The 20,962-nt window shown below is 49.5% G+C and overlaps 1 protein-coding gene across 1 annotated transcript in view; it reads left to right on the forward strand.

Annotated features, from left to right (window-relative positions):
- The first annotated feature begins 3,044 nt into the window (after positions 1-3,044).
- VASH1 (vasohibin 1) overlaps positions 3,045-20,962 on the forward strand; it is a 28,752-nt gene continuing 10,834 nt past the window's right edge. The window contains exons 1-6 of the mRNA XM_040332915.1: positions 3,045-3,325; positions 5,241-5,329; positions 5,505-5,561; positions 10,893-10,967; positions 16,547-16,928; positions 17,028-17,134. Of these exons, the coding sequence (XP_040188849.1) occupies positions 3,158-3,325; positions 5,241-5,329; positions 5,505-5,561; positions 10,893-10,967; positions 16,547-16,928; positions 17,028-17,134 (878 nt within the window). The 5' untranslated portion in view covers positions 3,045-3,157. The remainder of the gene's footprint in view (positions 3,326-5,240; positions 5,330-5,504; positions 5,562-10,892; positions 10,968-16,546; positions 16,929-17,027; positions 17,135-20,962) is intronic.

Genomic DNA, 20,962 nt, shown 5'->3' on the forward strand with positions numbered 1-20,962 from the left:
CAACTATTCATGCTACAAGCCACGCGTCTTTCTTTTCCTTTTCAATTGGTCTGGACTGTGACTGGGTCATTCTAACACATGAATATGCTTTGATCTAAACCATTCCATTGTAGCTCTGGCTGTATGTTTAGGGTCGTTGCCCTACTGGAAGGTGAACCTCCTCCCCAGTCTCAAGTCTTTTGCAGACTCTAACAGGTTTTCTTCTAAGATTGTCCTGTATTTGGCTCCATCCATCTTCCCATCAACTCTGACCAGCTTCCCTGTCCTTGCTGAAGAAAAGCATCCCCATAACATGATGCTGCCACCGCCACCATGTTTCACAGTGGGGATAGTGTGTTCAAGGTGATGTTCAGTGTTAGTTTTTCACCACACATAGCGTTTTGCTTTTAGGCCAAAAAGTTTAATTTTGGTCTCGTCTGACCAGGGCACCTTCTTCCATATGTTTGCTGTGTCCCCCACATGGCTTCTCGCAAACTGCAAACAGGACTTCTTATGACTTTCTCTCACCAATGTCTTTCTTCTTGTCACTCTTCTATAAAGGGCAGATTTGTGGAGAGCACGACTAATAGTTGTCCTGTGGACAGATTCTCCCCCCTGAGCTGTGGATCTCTGCAGCTCCTCCAGAGTTACCATGGTCCTCTTGGCTGTTTCTCTGATGAATGCTCTCCTTGCCCGGCCCGGTCAGTTTAGGTGGACGGCCATGTCTTGGTAGGTTTGCAGTTGTGCCATACTCTTTCCATTTTTGGATGATGGATTGAACAGAGCTCCGTGAGATGTTCAACGCTTGGGATATTTTCTTTATAACCTTACCCTGCTTTATACTTCTCCAACTTTATACCTGACCTATCTGGTGTGTTCATTGGCCTTTATGATGCTGTTTGTTCACTAAGGTTCTCTAACAAACCTCTGAGGGCTTCACAGAACAGCTGTATTTATACTGAGATTAAATTACACACAGGTGTACTCTATTTACTAGTTAGGTGACTTCTGAAGGCAAATTGGTTCCACAAGATTTTAGTTGGGGGTATCAGAGTAAAGGGGGCTGAATACAAATGTACCCCACACACTTTTCACATATTTATTTGTAAAAAAAAAATGAAACCCATTTATCATTTTCCTTCCACTTCACAGTTATGTGCCACTTTGTGTTGGTCTATTATATAAAATCCCAATAAAATACATTTGTGTTTTTGTTTGTAACAAAATGTGGAAAATTTCAAGGGGTATGAATACTTTTTCAAGGCACTGTATCTCTCCATCATTTCACTGATGGCAATTTATAATCCTTTCCACACTTTCTATGTTCTTTACCTGGCAGAGCTACCATTATATGACAGTCAATAAATAAATCTGATGCAGCTCAGTGTGTTCTGTATGTGTCTGTTACTTGGGGGGGGGGGGGATAAATGATGTCACACCTCCGACTTCTGGGGGGGGGGGGGGTAAGTTGATTCTCGGGTCTGGGCAATGGAGGGATCACCAAATCGGCGTGTTCCCTCACGGAAAACTACAGCAAGAACTGTACGCCGGTGTCGTAGATTTGGGCAGAGCCGGCGCTGTAGATCTGGACGGAGACAGTGTCGTATCTCTGGGCGGAGTCGGTGTCAGCGTGGATCTGGGCGGAGTCGGTGTCGTATCTCTGGGCGGAGTCGGTGTCAGCGTGGATCTGGGCAGTCAGTGTTGTATCTCTAAACTGAGTCGGTGCTGTGGATCTGGGAGGAGTTGGCGCTGTGGATCTGGGCGGAGTCTGTGTCGTATCTCTGGGCGGAGTCTGTGTCATATCTCTGGGCGGAGTCTGTGTCGTATCTCTGGGCGGAGTCTGTGTCGTATCTCTGGGCGGAGTTGGCTTTGTATCTCTGGGCGGAGTTGGCTTTGTATCTCTGGGCGGAGTCTGTGTCGTATCTCTGGGCGGAGTTGGCTTTGTATCTCTGGGCGGGGTCGGCTTCATATCTCTGGGCGGGGTCGGCTTCGTATCTCTGGGCGGGGTCGGCTTCGTATCTCTGGGCGGGGTCGGCTTCGTATCTCTGGGCGGGGTCGGCTTCGTATCTCTGGGCGGGGTCGGCTTCGTATCTCTGGGCGGAGTCGGCTTCGTATCTCTGGGTGGAGTCAGTGTCGTATTTCTTGGGGCAGAGTCGGCTTCGTATCACCGGGTGGCGTCGGCGTTGTGGATCTGGGCGGAGTCGTGTCATATGTCTGGGCGGAGTCTGTGTCATATCTCTGGGTGGAGTCGGTGTCATATCTCTGGGCGGAGTCGGCTTTGTATCTCTGGGTGGAGTCAGTATCTCTGGGCGGAGTCGGTGTCATATCTCTGGGCGGAGTCGGCTTTGTATCTCTGGGTGGAGTCAGTATCTCTGGGCGGAGTCAGCTTCGTATCTCTGGGCAGAGTCGGCGGTGCATCTTTGGGCGGAGTCAATTAAGTATTTCTGGGTGGAGTCAGTATCTCTGGGCAGTGCATTTCTGGGTGGAGTCTCTCTTTGGGCGGAGTCGGCTTTGTCGATCTGGGTGGAGTCGGTGTCGCATTTATGGGTGGAGTCTCCTTGGGCGGAGTCTTCTTTGGGCGGAGTCGGCATTGTGGATCTGGGTGGAGTCGGTGTCGTATCTCTGGGCGGAATCATAGATCTGGGCGGAGTTGGCATCATAGATCTGGGCGGAGTCACAGTCAGATTGTTCTGGAAGGGCGGAGTGATTGATGGAGGGGGAGGGGTTTTCTAGGCTCCAATCTGAAGAAAGAAGGAAGTCTGGGGAGATCCCTCCTCTCTATTGGTTACAGAGCTTCTCTCCTCTCCTCCCATCCCATCACTGACAATACACTTCTGATTTTGGATACATTTTAAACATTTAAATGTGATTTCTCCTCCTCATCCCCGCCCACCGGATGTACAGAGGATCCCCCTACAATCAGTGTGATTATCCCCTCCCCCAACCCCGACCGTTATCTCCATCCTCTGCATATGGAGATCGGGAACTCCCTGTGGGAGGAGCCGGGGGGTGTGAGCTACACGGAATGGGCGGGGTCTCAGATTGATGAAAGCTCGGCGCAGATTCACCCCGCCCAGACCCCGCCTTCTCTCTAATGTACAGCCGGGGAAGCTCCGCCCCTCAGCGGGCTCCGGAGGGATGAGGATGAGGTGGTCGGGCGGTTCCTGAGGGTCCCGGGATGTCGGAGGGGCCCCAGGAAGACGGAGGGGCCCCATTCTATATAAACCGGGGGGGCCTCCCCATCCAGGACGACACCTGGGAGAGGATGTGGGGGCACATCGCCCGGACACACCCGACCGGGGGGGAGCTGGAGAGGGAGATCAGATCGGCCACCGACCTGCCGAGGGTGAGACCTACCGCCCGATAACGGGTCACCCCCCCCCTCACTATCATCATCCCCCTCCCCCACTATCATCATCATCTCCCATCAATCCCCTCCTCCCATTGTTATTACCCCCCCCCCCCCCCATCCTCATCCTTCCCATCCCCCCATCACCGACCTTTCTATTGTCATCTCCATCCCCCTCATTATTACCCCCCCCCCCCACTAATATCATCACCCTACCCCTCCCCTATCTCCCATTGTCATCACCCATAACTATCATCATCTCCATCCCTCTTCTCCCCCCCCCCCCCACTTTGTCATTACTGTCCTCCCCATCCTCCCAATATTACCATCCCCCATATCACCCATCACTGACCCCCCCCCCCCCCCCAATACTATCACCCTACCCATTGCCCTCCCCCCACCACGACATTATCATCACCATCCCCCCTCCCCCACTAATTACAGACTCCTCAAATATTATAACCCCCCCATTGTCATTACCATCCCCCTCCAATTACTCTCCCCCTATTATCACCACCCCCCCCCTCCACCACCAATCACTGGCCCCCTATTATCACCATCCCCCCCTCCACCTATCACTGGCCCCCTATTATCACCATCCCCCCTCCACCGCCAATCCCTGGCCCCCTATTATCACCATCCCCCCTCCACCGCCAATCACTGGCCCCTTATTTTCACCATCCCCCCCTTCATTGCCAATCACTGACCCCCTATTATCATCACCCCCCCCCCCCTTCACTGACCCCCTATTATCACCATCCCCCCTCCACCGCCAATCACTGGCCCCCTATTATCACCATTGCCCTCCACCGCCAATCACTGTCCCCCTATTATTATCGCCCAGACCCCCTGTTATCATACCCTATTATTACCACCATTTGCTGCCCCCCCTATCATCACCCCCCCCCCCCCCCCAGCATCAATCCCTGGCCCCCTATTATCACCATCCCCCCTCCACCGCCAATCACTGGCCCCTTGTATTATTGTCCCTTTATTGTAACTGCCTCTCCATCATCATCTCTCATCCTCACATTCACTATCCCCCAACTCAACTCCCTCTCTCTCTATTACCATACCCCTTATATTACAATCCTCAACTCTACATGCCCTCCCCGGGCACTATCTCCCTTGCCCTCCCCGGGCACTATCTCCCATGCCCTCCCCGGGCACTATCTCCCATGCCCTCCCCGGGCACTATCTCCCTTGCCCTCCCCTGGCACCATCTCCCTTGCCCTCCCCTGGCACCATCTCCCTTGCCCTCCCCTGGCACCATCTCCCTTGCCCTCCCCTGGCACCATCTCCCTTGCCCTCCCCAGGCACTATCTCCCTTGCCCTCCACTGGCACTATCTCCCATGCCCTCCCCGGGCACTATCTCCCATGCCCTCCCCGGGCACTATCTCCCATGCCCTCCCCGGGCACTATCTCCCATGCCCTCCCCGGGCACTATCTCCCATGCCCTCCCCGGGCCCTATCTCCCTTGCCCTCCCCGGGCCCTATCTCCCTTGCCCTCCCCGGGCCCTATCTCCCTTGCCCTCCCCGGGCCCTATCTCCCTTGCCCTCCCCGGGCCCTATCTCCCATGCCCTCCCCGGGCCCTATCTCCCATGCCCTCCCCGGGCCCTATCTCCCATGCCCTCCCCGGGCCCTATCTCCCATGCCCTCCCCGGGCCCTATCTCCCATGCCCTCCCCGGGCCCCATTTCCCATGCCCTCCCCAGGCACCATCTCCCTTGCCCTCCCCTGGCACCATCTCCCATGCCCTCCCCAGGCACTATCTCCCATGCCCTCCCCAGGCACTATCTCCCTTGCCCTCCCCAGGCACTATCTCCCTTGCCCTCCCCGGGCACTCTCTCCCTTGCCCTGCTCCACTTTAGCATTCCCCACCCTCACTTCCCCATCTCCTTCTCTTGGCAGGTGCCGGTCCCGGTGGTCCCGGTGTTCAGTGCGGGATCCTCTGTCTCTGAGAAGGTGGATGTTGTCCAGCGATACATCCGAGAGCTGCAGTATCCTTTCCGTCCTGTGCTGGGGTGGGGCAGGGCCCAGCTATAGGCTGATTGTATGGCGGGGTCTATTCGGGGGGGGGAGTATGGCACCGAGATAAAGGGCTATAGAAGAATTCCAGGGTTATGGGGGAAGTGAAACAACCATCGACTGTCTTTCCATTAACTCTTCATTCAGATACAACCACACTGGGACCCAATTCTTCGAGATCAAGAAGACCCGACCACTGACCGGGTATGGGGATGATGGGGAACGGGGGTGGTGACTAGGGTTGTCCCGATACCAGTATCGGTATCGGGTTCGATACCGAGTATTTGCGGGAGTACTTGTACTCCCGCAAATGCCCCCGATGCCTGAATAGAATACTTGCCCCCCGCCGCCGCCGCGTTAATCAGCGTGCAGGGAACATTACAGCTTTCGTTTGAATAGCTGTATCCCCGCCGCGCCGCGTATAGACACTCCCCCTTGCGCGTGATTGGACGGATGATCACCGTTTTGCCGCTGCGCCTTCGTAAATTACCTACGCTACGCTTGATTCACGGAGCAGTAGCTCCGTAAATTGCGTGGGCGCTCCTGAAAAATGCCCGGCGTAAGCGCGCGCAAATTTAAATGATCGCATAGGGGGCGTGGATCATCTAAATTAGGCGCGTTCCCGCGCCGAACGTAGTGCGCATGCTCCGTCGGGAAACTTTCCCGACGTGCATTGCGGTAAATGACGTCGCAAGGACGTCATTTGCTTCAAAGTGAACGTGAATGGCGTCCAGCACATTGAAATTTGACAACAAAATGAACCCTGCTGGTGGATTGATGGAAGTGTTGGAGGCGGGATGATGTTGGATAGTTTGGATGGTGTTTCTCTTCTGTAGATTGATGGATAGGTTGATGGTGGGGGCCTGAGAATGACGATGGAGGAGGTTCCAGGGGGATGACGATGATGGGGAGGTGATCAGTAGTGATTTAGGGCCAGATTCTCGTACATCCCGGCGTAGCGTAAGCTATTTACACTACGCCGCCGCAATTTACTGGAGCAAGTGCCGTATTCTCCAAGCACTTGCTCCGTAATTTGCGGCGGCGTGGTGTAAATGGCCCGGCGTATCCCTGCGTAATTCAAAGGGGGCGAACGAATTGCGCATGCGCCGGCCTTAAACGTAGGCCACTGCGCATGCTCCGTAGTACGCCGCAAATACATTGCTTGCGACGTGAACGTAATGAACGCACAGCCCTATTCGCGACGAGTTACGTAAACGACGTAAAAACCCGACGCTGTCCCGACGGCCATACTTAACATGGCATACGGCGGACCGACATAAGGTTACCCCCTCATATAGCAGGGGTAATCTTACGCTTCCGGAAACAACGTAAACTACGGCAAAGCGGCGCAAAAACGTTCGGGAATCGGCGTATTCGGCTCATTTGCATATGCGACGCTGAAATCGACGTAAAAGCCACCTAGCGGCCAGCGTCGTATTGCATTTAGGATCCGACGGTGTAAGTGACTTACACCAGTCGGATCCTAGCGTAATTCCGGCGTATCTTGTTTTGTGAATACAAAACAATGATACGCCGGCGGGATTTTCGAATTACGCCGGTGTATTTGTAGATACGCCGGCGTAACTCTTTTGAGAATCTGGCCCGGTGTTTCTTTCTGACAGATTGATGGAAGTGTTTGAGGGGATGATGGGGAGGTGATCAGTTTGGATGGTGTTTCTCTTCTGTAGATTGATGGATAGGTTGATGGTGGGGGCATGAGGATGACGATGGAGGAGATGGCGGAGGTTCCAGGGGGATGACGATGATGGGGAGGTGACCAGTAGTGATGGTGTTTCAGATTGATGGAAGTGTTGGAGGGGAGGATGATGGGGAGGTGACCAGTTTGGATGGTGTTTCTCTTCTGTAGATTGATGGATAGGTTGATGGTGGGGGCATGAGGATGACGATGGAGGAGATGGCGGAGGTTCCAGGGGGATGACGATGATGGGGAGGTGACCAGTAGTGATGGTGTTTCTTTCTGACAGATTGATGGAAGTGTTGGAGGCGGGATGATGGGGAGGTGATCAGTTTGGATGGTGTTTCTCCTCTGTAGATTGATGGATAGGTTGTTGGTGGGGGCATGAGGATGACGATGGATGAGGTTCCAGGGGGATGACGATGATGGGGAGGTGACCAGTTTGGATGATGTTTCTCTTCTGTAGATTGATGGTGGGGGCATGAGGATGACGATGGCGGAGGTTCCAGGGGGATGACGATGATGGGGAGGTGACCAGTTTGGATGATGTTTCTCTTCTGTAGATTGATGGTGGGGGCATGAGGATGACGATGGAGATGGCGGAGGTTCCAGGGGGATGACGATGATGGGGAGGTGACCAGTTTGGATGATGTTTCTCTTCTGTAGATTGATGGTGGGGGCATGAGGATGACGATGGAGGAGATGGCGGAGGTTCCAGGGGGATGACGATGATGGGGAGGTGACCAGTAGTGATGGTGTTTCAGATTGATGGAAGTGTTGGAGGGGAGGATGATGGGGAGGTGACCAGTTTGGATGATGTTTCTCTCTTGCAGACCGATGGATGGGTTGAGAAGGGGGAGAATGATGGGGGGGGGGGGGGTGAGGATGGTGATGACCGATTCTGAAGGTGTCTCTTTCTGGAAGATTGATGAACATTGTGGAGAGGAGATAATGTGAAGGTGACCAGTTCTGATGTTTCCTTCTGACAGAAAATGTTTTAACACATTGGGGGGAGGGGCGATGATGTTGCTGGCGAGATGAACGGCTCTAATGGAGATTCTCTCCGGAAGATTGATTGGAGTGTCATGGAAAGTTGGCTGTACGCAGAGCGCACACCATATCACCCTAATAAGCACACATTGGCCCGGATTCACATACATCGGCGCATATTTATGCCGGCGTAGCGTATCGAATATACGCTACGCCGACGCAGCGCAGAGAGGCAAGCGCCAAATTCACAAAGCACTTGCCTCCAAATCTACGCTGGGTTTCTTAGTCGTAACTTGCCGTAAGTGGAAGTGGGCGTGAGCCATGCAAATGAGGTGTGACCCCATGTAAATGAAGGACTAAGCGTCATAAAGATACGAATAACATGCGCCGTCCTGTGGACGCATCCCAGTGCGCATGCTCAGAATCGCGTCGAAACAACTGCCTAAGATACGTCTAATCACTGCATACGACATGAACGTAACCTACGCCTAGCCCTATTCACGAACTACGTAAACGACGTAAAATACGACGGCTGTGTTCCCTGGTCCATACCTTTACATGAGTTGCGCCTCCTATATGGGGAATAACTTTACGCCGGACGTAAGTCTTATGCAAACCGCGTATATTATGCATCGGGCGCAACTACGTTCGTGAATCGCCCTATTTCACCCATTTGCATATTTGAATCGAAAATCAATGGGAGAGCCAGCGTAAATATGTGCCCACGATACGCCGGCGTAGGAAAGTTAGGTCGGTCGGATGAAGCCTATTTTCAGGCGTATCTTGGTTTCTGGTAAGGCGCATAGATACGACTGCGCACATTTATACTTACGACGGCGTATCTTGAGATGCGTCTGCGCTTTGTGAATCCGGGCCATTTTGTCTAATGATATAATGCATCTTACCTATCACTCTATTTCCCGTACATCACCACAGCTTACGTTCTCAGTTCCATCGCATGACTTCCCCAGCGAGCAGTGTGCTTGGCTTTTTATTCAGGGACCACAAAAGAAATCACAAACAGGAAGTGATGACTCCAACAGCCAATCGGTTCCTCCATGGGAAGTGACATCAACGGAAATGACCTTACAGGAAATCCTTTCAACAGGATGAGTTAATACAAACAACCAATGAATAATAGCTAAAGGAGTCCTATGGGCGTGTCTGAGCAGAGACAGGGTGTATGCCTTACCTGGAAGCCATGTTGTTCAACTAAACAAAGGAACAACTAAACAAACATGAACTCCGTCTCTGACCATAACAACTCAAAGACTCCCGTATTTACCGCTGTTTATGAATCCTTATTCTGCGTTGTTCCAGAGAACAACGCATACCCGGATTATACTACCGTTCCTGTGGATGGCTATCTGCAGGTGTACGCTACGAATCTCGACGTGCTGATCAGACACACAGCAGAGACAAGAGCGTACATCCGCCTATAACCGATAATGTCCTTGCAGAGTGAACATATCCCCCTCAGACGAACGTCTTTGCAATGCACAGGGTCCCTTTAGCTGGCGGACATATCCCCACTCTACAAACATCTCTCTTCGATCCCAGGAAGATTTTCACTATCAGACGGGACTCAACCATTGTCAGTCGGCCCCAGTTAACTCTTTAGAGCGGGCTGGGGGAGTACTAACACTGGGCGACACTATTAGCTAGATTCCGAGAGAGTTACTGCGGCGTCGTAACTCTGAATCTACGCCGTCGTAAATTTAAGCATATTCTGGAAACCAGATACGCTTAAATTAGGCTAAGATACGAGCGGCGTAAGTCTCCTACGCCGTCGTATCTTAGGGTGCATATTTACGCTGGCCGCTAGGTGGCGCTTCCGTTGTTTTCCGCGTCGAATATGCAAATGAGCAATATACGCCGATTCACGAACGTACGTGCGCCCGTCGCAATTAGTTACGCCGTTTACGTAAAAGATACGCCGGCGTAAAGATAAAGCTGCTCCCTAGGTGGCGCAGCCCATGCAAGGTATGGACGTCGGAACAAGCCTATCTTTTTACGTCGTTTGCGTAAGTCGTACGCGAATAGGGCTGTGCGGAAGTTACGTTCACGTCGTAGGCAGTGTTCGATGTATCTTAGGCATTCTATCCGACGCATGCGCACTGGGATACATCCACGGACGGCGCATGCGCCGTTCGTTGATAACGTCATTTACGCGGGGTCATGCTTAATTTCCCTAAAACACGCCCACCTCTTCCTCATTTGAATTAGGCGCGCTTACGCTGGCACATTTACGCTACGCCGCCATAACTTAGGACGCAAGTGATTTGTGAATACAGCACTTGCCTCTCTAACTTGCGGCGGCGTAGCGTAAATACCATACGCTACGCCCGCACAAAGTTACGCTGCCCTACCTGAATCTGGCCATATGACAATACATATTAAATACATTGTCATAAATTTCAACAGTGGGGGGGGGGGGGGGGGGGGTTATGAAGGGTTGATAGAGGTATTGGTGGGGTTGGTGGTGGTGATGATGATGATGTGACCGATTCTGATGGTGTTTCTCTTCAGCAGATTAATGAATGTGTGGGAGGTGATGATGATTATGGTAGGGACTGGTGATTATAGCGAGGTGACCAGTTCTGATGTTTCTTTCCAAAAGATTAATGGATGCGTTGGAGGGGGGATAATGATGATGGGAGGTGTTGAGATATAATAAATGGGGGGGATGGTGGAGTTTTTTTTGGGGGGGGGGGTTATGATGGGAAGGTCATCAGTCTTGAAGGTCATCAGCAGACTGATGGAAATGTTGGATAAGCATGATGATGATGGGCAGTTTGGATGGTGATGACGGAGAGGTGACCAGTTCTAATCATCTTTCCCTTTGGCAGATTGATGGACCTGGCGAAGGAGATGACCAAAGAAGCTCTGCCAATCAAATGTCTGGAGGCCGTCATTCTGGCCATGTATCCTTCTGTGCACGCCATGGGTTTGTTCAGAGAATGCTGAATCGTCTGCCAGAAGTGCCCTCTTCGTGTTTCCTGCCTCCAGGATTTACACTGACCACTAGGGGCACTATAATTTGAAGTGTGTACTGGCTGTGATCAGGCCACAGCAGGGTTCATTCTAAATAATTTTGCAAATGTTTGTAAATAAGTTGAACCTGTGTTTATTTCAAATATTCAATTGTGTCAGAAGTTCATTGGCACATGATTGGGTTTCAGGGTGAACACATTATCTTATTTACTTACATTCACTGTGCTCTGTGTGATGCGGGATGGCAGTGCATGGTGTGTCCTGTAAAAGGGGTGATGGTGGCATTCCCTGACGCAGGACGGCTCTGTGTGAGGCAGGAGGGTGGTGGCAGTCTGGCGATGTGGGATGGCAGTAATCTATGTGATGCAGAGCTTATTACCGATATTCATCTAAAAGAACATCTGGGTAGGAGTGACCATACCATGATTTCATTTAATGTTGACTGTAAGCAACAAACGCATACGGGAAAGATAAAAACACTTCACTTTAGGAGAGCAAATTTTCCAAGGATGAGGACTGCTCTCCAAGACTTTTGCCGCATACAGACGGTCGTTTTTTGTGATGGGAAAAAAAAACATCGTTTTTGAAAACGTCATTTAAAATGACCGTGTGTGGGGAAAACGTCTTCTGAAAAACGACAAAAAAAAAAATTCGAACATGCTCGAAATTTTTGTGTTGTTTTTCAAAACGTCGTTTTTTGTGTCAATTAAAATGATAGTGTGTGGGCAAAACGACGTTTAAAACCCGTGCATGCTCAGAAGCAAGTTATGAAGCTAGTTTCAATGGAAAAGAGTGCTAAACGTAACTGCGCTTTGCTAGAGCATTTTGAAAAAACGATGGTGTGTAGGCAACGTCGTTTTTGAAAATGAAGTTTCAACAACGTCGTTTTATTTCATGATTTAAAACGTCGTTTTTTTTTTTCATCACAAAAAACGACCGTCTGTACGCGGCATTAGACTGGGAGGGAATATTGGCATCAATGGACACAGAACAGAAATGGGAATTCTTCTGTATGCAAAATCACTGCAAAGTATATTCCCATGGACAATAAGTTTAACTGGCTAAAAATAAAACCTATGTAGCTCAAAATGGCTATAAATAATAATTTAATTACTTTTAAAAAATATAACAATAAAGGAACACCATCATCATTTAAATGCTACAAGGAGAATGTAAAAAGGAAATCAAGGATGCAAAATTTCAAAACGAACGGCAGATTGCAAAAGATAGTACGACAAACCCCCAAAAATTCTTCAAATATGTTAATAGTAAAAAGGTCAGGTCTGAGCATGTAGGTCCCTTTACAAAATAATCTAGAGCAGGAGTGTCAAACTCAATTTCATTGTGGGCCGCATCAGCATTATGATTGCCCTCAAAAGGGCCGGTGGTATCTGTAAGATTAGATGTCCAGCGCATCCCCTCCCCTTACATTAGATGTCAAGAGCCCCCCCACCATCAGAAGTTGTGTCCCCCACTCTCCCTTACATCACAGTGCACCCCCCTTTCCTTATGCTGCTGGGAAGAAGATGGATGCATCGCTTGAAAGCAGAAAGTATGGGTTCTGGAGGAGGACCAGAAGAGGTGCGAGGGCCACATGAAATGACCTGGAGGGCCGGTTGAAATGGCCTGGAGGGCCGGTTTCGGCCCATGGGCCTTGTGTTTAAAACCTGAAGAGAAGGCAAATGTATTACTTTCTTCAGCTCTGTGTATACAAAAGAGCATGGGGGAGCTCATGTCCATAATAGGGGTGGGAGTGACACAGCCCCAAATGAATGAATGAATGACTTGTATAGCGCAACGCATGCAAACTGAATCGCCTCTGGGCGCTTTTTGCAGCCAGTATGTGCTTGGCTGGTGCAGTCATTTTACCCCGTAGGATCATGACACGCTAGGGACACACAGTCATACACAACATATATACATATATACTGGGCCAATTTGGACGAGATCCAATTTACCTACCAGCATGTCTTTGGAGTGTGGGAGGAAACCGGAGTACCCGGAGGAAACCCACGCAGACACAGGGAGAACATGCAAACTCCAGGCAGATGGTGTCGTGGTTGGGATTCGAACCAGCGAACCTTTTGCTGCTAGGCGAAAGTGCTACTCACTGCACCAAATGATCCACAATGGCTTAAAAGTGATATATTTAGACAGAATAAAGGTGGATAAAGCACCTGGACGGGATGGCATCCACCCACAGATCCTAAAAGAATTGAGCTCTGTCATTTCAAAGACCTTGTTTCTAATTTTTAGGGACTCGTTAATGACGGGACTCTTACCAGTGGATTGGCGCAGGGCCAATGTGGTGCCGAGATTTAAAAAGGATCAAAGTCTTTACCAGGTAACTATAGACCTGTTAGTTTAACTTCTATAGCTGGGAAGATACTGGAGAGATTAATAAAAGACCACAGAGGAGTTCTTGCTGGAAAAAATATTTTAAAGTGGAGGTTCACCCAAAAAATAAATTTTTAACATTCGATTGAGGCTTATTTTACTAAGCAGAATCGGGTGTTTTTTTTTAAATTAATGCAGTACTTACCGTTTCAGCCTAGGTTCACACTGCTGCGAATTCAAGATCGCGGTAAAATGCGCGATTTTACCGCGATTTCGCGGCCGCAATTTAATGTAAATCGCGGCCCGAAATCACAAAAAGTAGTACAGGAACTACTTTTTGAAATCGCAGATGCGGCGTCGCACTGATTAGGACAGTGCAATTGCCGCCGATTTGAGATGCGATTTGACATGTCAAATCGCATCTCAAATCGTTCCAAATCGTACCCAGTGTGAACCAGGGCTTAGAGATCGATGTTCTCCCGCCGCTTCCAGGTATGGGCTGCGGGACTGGGCGTTCCTATTTGATTGACAGCCTTTCCGACGGTCGCATACAGCGCGTCACGAGTTCCTGAAAGTAGCCGAACGTCGGTGCGCAGGCGCCGTATAGAGCCGCACCGACGTTCGGCTTCTTTCGGCAACTTGTGACGCGCTGTATGCGACCGTCGGAAGGCTGTCAATCAAATAGGAACGCCCAGTCCCGAAGATCATACCCGGAAGCCACGGAGAACATCGATCTCTAAAACGGTAAGTACTGCATTCATTTAAAAAAAAAAAACACCTGATTCTGCTTACTAAAATTGACCTCAATCTAATGTTAAAAAAAAATTTTTTGGGTGAACTCCCGCTTTAAGTAACAGACAGCATGGATTCATGACAGTCAGACAAACCTGATTTATTTTTATGAAGAGGTAAGTATAACCTTGGACAGAGGCGTGGCTGTGGACGTGATATACTTTGGATTTTGCAAAAGCGTTGGATACAGTTCCCCACACACGGCTCATGTGTAAGGTAAAGTCTACAGGATTGGAAATATCAGTTTGTAAATGGATAGAAAACTGGCTGAAAGACAGAATTCAGAGAGTCGTGGTTAAAGATTCTTACTCTGAATGGTTCAAGGTAATCGGTGGTGTACCCCAAGGTTCAGTGTTATCAGTGGGGTACCCCAAGGTTCAGTGTTATCAGTGGTGTACCCCAAGGTTCAGTGTTATCAGTGGCGTACCCCAAGGATCAGTGTTATCAGTGGCGTACCCCAAGGATCAGTGTTATCAGTGGTGTACCCCAAGGTTCAGTGTTATCAGTGGTGTACCCCAAGGATCAGTGTTATCAGTGGCGTACCCCAAGGTTCAGTGTTATCAGTGGCGTACCCCAAGGTTCAGTGTTATCAGTGGTGTACCCCAAGGTTCAGTGTTATCAGTGGTGTACCCCAAGGATCAGTGTTATCAGTGGTGTACCCCAAGGATCAGTGTTATCAGTGGTGTACCCCAAGGTTCAGTGTTATCAGTGGCGTACCCCAAGGATCAGTGCTGGGACCCTTATTTTTTAATATCTTTATAAATGATATTGGGTCTGGGATTAAAGTAACATTTCTGTCTTTGCAGATGACACCAAGCTATGCCGTGGAATAACGTCCTTACAGGATGTCTCCAATTTACAAGCCGACCTCCATGCTCTGTCTAATTGGGCGACTGAGTGGCAAACGAGGTTTAATGTTGACAAATGTAAAGTTATGCACTTGGGGGCTAAGAATATGCATCATACATACTAGGGGGAGTACAACTGGGGGGATCTGTAGTGGAGAAGGATCTGGGGGTTTTAGTTGATCATAAGCTCAATAATAACATGCAATGCCAAGCTGCGGTTTCCAAAGCGAGCAAAGTCCTTTCTTGTATAAGAGAGGTATGGACTCCAGAGACAGAGATATAATTTTGCCCCTGTACAAATCATTAGTAAGACCTCATCTGGAATATGCAGTTCAGTTTTGGGCCCCAGTTCTCAAAAAGGATATCGGGGAACTGGAGAAAGTGCAGAGAAGGGCAACCAAACTGATAAGAGGCATGAGGAGAGATTAGAGGAACTGAATTTATTCACTCTTGAGAAGAGGAGAATTAGGGGGGATATGATCAACATGTACAAATATATAAGGGGTCCATATAGTGAACTTGGTGTTGAGTTATTCACTTTATGGTCATCAGACAAGGGGGCACTCTTTACGTCTAGAGGAAAAGAGATTTAGGCCCAGATTCTTAAAGGAGATACGCCGGCGTATCTCCAGATACGCCGTCGTATCTCTGAGTCTGAGCCGTCGTATCTATGCGCCTGATTCTCAGAATCAGTTACGCATAGATTAGTATTAGATCCGACTGGCATAAGTCTCTTACACCGCCAGATCTTAACTGCATATTTACGCTGGCCGCTAGGGGCGTGTACGCTGATTTACGCATAGAAATATGTAAATCAGCTAGATACGCGAATTCACGAACGAACGCCTGGCCGACGCAGTACAGATATGCCGTTTACGTTAGGCTTTTCCCGGCGTAAAGTTACCCCTGCTATATGAGGCGTACCAATGTTAAGTATGGACGTCGTTCCCGTGTTGAATTTTGAAAATTTTACGTCGTGTGCGCAAGTCGTTCGCGAATAGGGCTGGGCGTCATTTACGTTCACGTCGAAAGCATTGGCTTCTTGCGGGTTAATTTGGAGCATGCGCACTGGGATGCTTTCACGGACGGCGCATGCGCCGTTCGTTAAAAGCGTAATTTACGTGGGGGTCACATAAAATTAACATAACACACGCCCACATTTGAATTAGGCAGGCTTACGCCGGCCTATTTACGCTTCGCCGCCGCAACTTTCGTTTGAGAATACGGCACTTGCCTGTAAAAGTTGCGGAGGCGTAACGTAAATAGGATACGTTACGCCCGCACAAAGATACGCCATTCTACGTGAATCCAGCCCTTAATCTACAAATCCTGAAAGGTTTCTTCACAGTAAGAGCTGTGGAACTGCATAACATGAGGTGATGGTGCTCTGTGTGATGTGTGTGTTCTCCATGACATGGAGTGACAGATCCCTGTGTGACCTGTAATGTATTCTCTATGATACGGAATGGGGGTGCGCAGCACAGATGTGGTAGGTGTCTACCTTTCATTGCTTTCCTGACCTCCCTCCACAGCTATCTGACCAACAGTATTTCCACCCTGGAACGTTTCCCCATCAGCTTCAAGACTCAGTTCTCGGGCGGCTGTTTCCGCCACATTGTTCTTGGCTTATACTGCAACGGGTATTTTGGTGCTGTGGGGATCAGCCGCCGGGAGGACCTGATGTACAAGCCGCTCCACTATCGGACTCTCAGTGATCTGTTGATGGATTTTCAGGAGGCGTACACTCGATGTTGGCACACGCTGCGCAAGGTGAAGATTGGCCCCTTTGTGTCGCATGACCCCCACAGCGTGGAGCAAATCGACTGGAAGCATTCAGTGCTGGATGTGCAGGAGCTGAGCGCGGAGGGGCTCCGCAGGGAGCTGGAGAGACACAGCAGGGAGATGAGACTCAGGGTAAGGAAGGGAACGCAGGTGGGTGAGTGGGGGCATGGAATTCTGGATGCCCCATTGTGTGACATGACCCCCCGAATAATCCTTCTCTTACCTTCTTAGATTACCAAGGGACCCCCTTCACCTCCTAAGGAGAGAAAGAGGGACATCACCTCATCCCCCCTGCGAGGACAGTCCAGCCCACAACGCAGGGATCGGCAGGACAGACGGTAACTTTACACTCTTACTATATATGACGTTCACTAGTGTGCACAGGGAATGTTGTGTCTATAGCAGCCGCCTTTGTAGGCTGATGGCGGCTCAGTAGTGACACATAGCTGGGTTCAATTATGGAACAGGAAGTAAGTTGTGCGCAGGAAAATCTTAGCGAAGGTAATGGGCCTCGTCTCTCTTGCGGAGAAATCGCCGTTAGTTCGTTTATTATTTATCTTTGGGTTCTTCAATTAAAGCGGAGGTTCCGCGGTTCCTCGTTTTTTTGTATTTGGGTACATTTAATGTGCTTACAGATACAAACTTAGGGCCAGATTCACAAAAGAGATACAACGGCGTATCTCCTGATACGCCGTCGTATCCCTGTTTCTATCTATGCGACTGATTCATAGAATCAGTTACGCATAGATAGCCAGAAGATCTGACAGGTGTAATTGTTTTACACTGTCAGATCTTAGGATGCAATACCGCGGCCGCCGCTGGGGGGAGTTTGCGTCGTAAACCAGCGTTGGGTATGCAAATTAGGAGTTACGGCGATTCCCGATGGATTTTCGCGTTCGCTGCGTCGCCGCTAGTCTAGTTTCCCGTCGCAAAGTTAGGCGTTGTTTTGGGTGCCTTAACTTTACACAGCACACGCATGTGCTGTATAAAGTATGGCCGTCGTTCCCGCGTCGAAATTTAAAAAATAACGTTGTTTGCGTAAGCCGTCCGGGAATACAGAATTACGCTACACGCGTCGCCGTTCGAAAAAATGACGTCACAGCGCGCAAAGCACGACGGGAATTACGGAACGGAGCATGCGCGGTAGGTCCGGCGCAGGAGCGTGCCTAATTTAAATGGCACACGCCCATTTAAATTGGCCGGCCTTGCGCCGGAGGCCACCGGCGTAGGTTTTCATCGCAAGTGCTTGGTGAATCAGGTACTTGCGATGAAAACTTGCGGCGGTGTAACGTATCTACGATACGTTACGCCTCCGCAATTCTTCGTGAATCTGGCCCTTGGCACTCACTTGGTAGCCGCTTAGCACCTTCTCCCATCTTTTTTTCGTTCAAAAGAAGAACTTATAAAAACCGATCCTGGACTTTTCCATCTTCCTTGTGGGCATTGTGAAGCCCACAAGCACAGACTTCCGGGTAGCGGTGATGCATTCACTGCAGTATCTCGCGCCCCGCTTGTTGAGTCACGAGACACGTTGAGAGCACGAGATTTGGAACATTAGTGGTACAGATCGTCTCCTGGGGATATGACAGTGAACTCCCAGCACACACCGCGGCGTCGGGGAAATTTAAAGATGTGCCCACTCCCGCGGGGAATGAAACCCGGAAGACACATGGAAAGGACGATTAGAAGGGTAAACATTGAACTAAAAAAAAAAAAAAAAAAACGATGGATTGCACATCTATGTATGCTGCTGCTATGAATGAGACAAAGTTAATATTTAGGGTGAACCTCCGCTTTAACGCTTCTCAGTCTCTCAATACCACAAATAGAAGCAGTGGCCCAGATTCAGTAAGATTTGCGCATAAATTACGGAGGCACAGGGCAACGATTTTGCCCTGCGCCCCCTCAAATTTGTGCCGCTGCCCTCGATTCACGGAGCAGTAGCTCCGTAAATTGCGAGGGCGCGCCGGCAAAATTGCCCGGAGTAAGCGCGCGCAATTTAAATGATCCCGCAGGGGGCGGGAATCATTTAAATTAGGCGCGTTCCTGCACCGATCATAAAGCGCATGCGCCGTCGGGAAACTTTCCCGACGTGCATTGCGGCAAATGACGTCGCAAGGACGTCATTTGCTTCAAAGTGAACGTGAATGGCGTCCAGCGCCATTCACGAATGACTTACGCAAACGACGTGAAATTCAAATTTCGCGACGCGGGAACGGCGTGTATACTTTAGCATTGGCTGCCCCTACTATTAGAAGGGGCAGCCTTACGCTAAACACGCCGTACGGAAACGACGTAACTTGCGTACGCAGGGCTCGCGCAACATTGTGAATTGGTGTTAGTATGCAATTTGCATACTATACACTGAGCACAATGGGAGCGCCCCCTAGCGGGCATCGCAAGAATGCAGCCTAAAATCTGCGTGGCATAAGAGCCTTATGCCACGCAGATTTTAGGCTGCAGTTACGATGTTCCTGAATCAGGAGCATTCGTAACGCCGGGGCAAGCAAGCAATTGCGCTGCGTAACTATGGTTACGCAGGCGCAATTGCTCTCTGAATCCGGGCCAGTGTTTTTATATCGGCGCAACCTCAGTAAAAGCTTGAGAGCCAAACCTGGAGCCCATGCTGTCCATAACCGCTATAAAAAATAATTGGTGTCGTACTATTGGCTTTGCCAAGGCCGTTTGGCCTGAGCAGGCAGAAAATGGGAGGTGAATTGGCCACAACTTGAGGAACTCCTAGTAACCTCTGGAGGAACCCTCGTTGAGAATAAACAAATCTGTTGCATACAGAGCATCCGGAAAGTATTCACAGCGCTTCACTTTTTCCACATTTTGTTATGTTCCAGCTTTATTCCAAAATGGATTCAATTTATTATTTTCCTAAAAATTCTCCAAACGCCCCATGATGACATTGTGAAAGAAGTTTGTTTGAAATGTTTGATAATTTATTAAAAATAAAAAACGAAAACCATCCCATGTTCATAAAGTATTCACTCAACGTCTGAGTATGAGGCTACAAGCTCGGCACGCCTATTTTTGGGCAGTTTCTCCCATTCTTCTTTGCAGGACCTCTCCAGCTCCATCAGGTTGGATGGGGAGCGTTGGTACACAGCATAGGCGTGCGCACAGGGTGTGCCCAGGCACACCCTAATCACTCCCTGCAGTGCAGATTCCCCCTGCTGCCCGGTGTCCCCCTCCCACAGCATGGCTGGCTTCCCTCCTCTCCCATTGGCTACTGCAGTGGGCACACATAGATGATATTTCAGGATGATTGGGGGAAGGGGTAATGTCATTTACCGGCCCCTTCCCCTTTCTGAATGAACACAGTGAGAGATCGCTAGTGTTTCTGAGCTTTCATGTGCACATCCTAATGCAACAGGCTGCACACATCTATGGTGCACAGCCATTTTCAGATCTCTCCAGAGATGTTCAATCAGGTTCAAGTCCGGGCCACTCAATAATATTTTTTATTTATTTTTTTAAATGTCAATGCTGTCCCTCTGAACTTGTGTGCAGAAGCAAACGCATATTCAAGTTGCGCCCACAGCACTAGACCTCCTCTGTATCTCTAAACGGGTAACCTGTAAAAAAAAATTAAGTGTCCCCTATGGAGATTTTTAACCACTTCATTACCAGCGTATAGGCATATGACGTCCGCAGGAGGGATCTCCCATCCTGGGTGGGCATCATATGACGTCCTGGGCTTCCCAGCCGTCTAGGGGGCGTGCGGGGCGGGCACCCGTGATTGCCCATGAACACAGCAGGACTGTGTGTGTCTGTAAACGCACAGATCCACGTCCTGTCAGGTGAGAGGAGACTGATGGTGTGTTCTTTGTACATAGAGACACAGATCGGTCACCTCCCCTTGTGTATCCCAGCCCCTTAGTTAGAATCACTCCCTAGGAAACATAATTAACCCCTTGATCGCCCCCTAGTGTTAACCCCTTCCCTGCCAGTTACATTTACACAGTGATCAGTGCATTTTTTTATAGCACTGATCGCTGTATAAATGTGAATGGTCTAAAAAATGTGTCAAGTGTCCGCCATAATGTCGCAGTCATGATAAAAAATTGCAGATCACCACCATTCCATTACTAGTAAAAAAATATATACGCTTATTGCAAAAAAAATGTATTTATTTTTTAACAAAAATATGTAGAAGA

Source organism: Rana temporaria, chromosome 13, assembly GCF_905171775.1.
Source record: "Rana temporaria chromosome 13, aRanTem1.1, whole genome shotgun sequence".
NCBI classification, from domain to species: domain Eukaryota; kingdom Metazoa; phylum Chordata; class Amphibia; order Anura; family Ranidae; genus Rana; species Rana temporaria.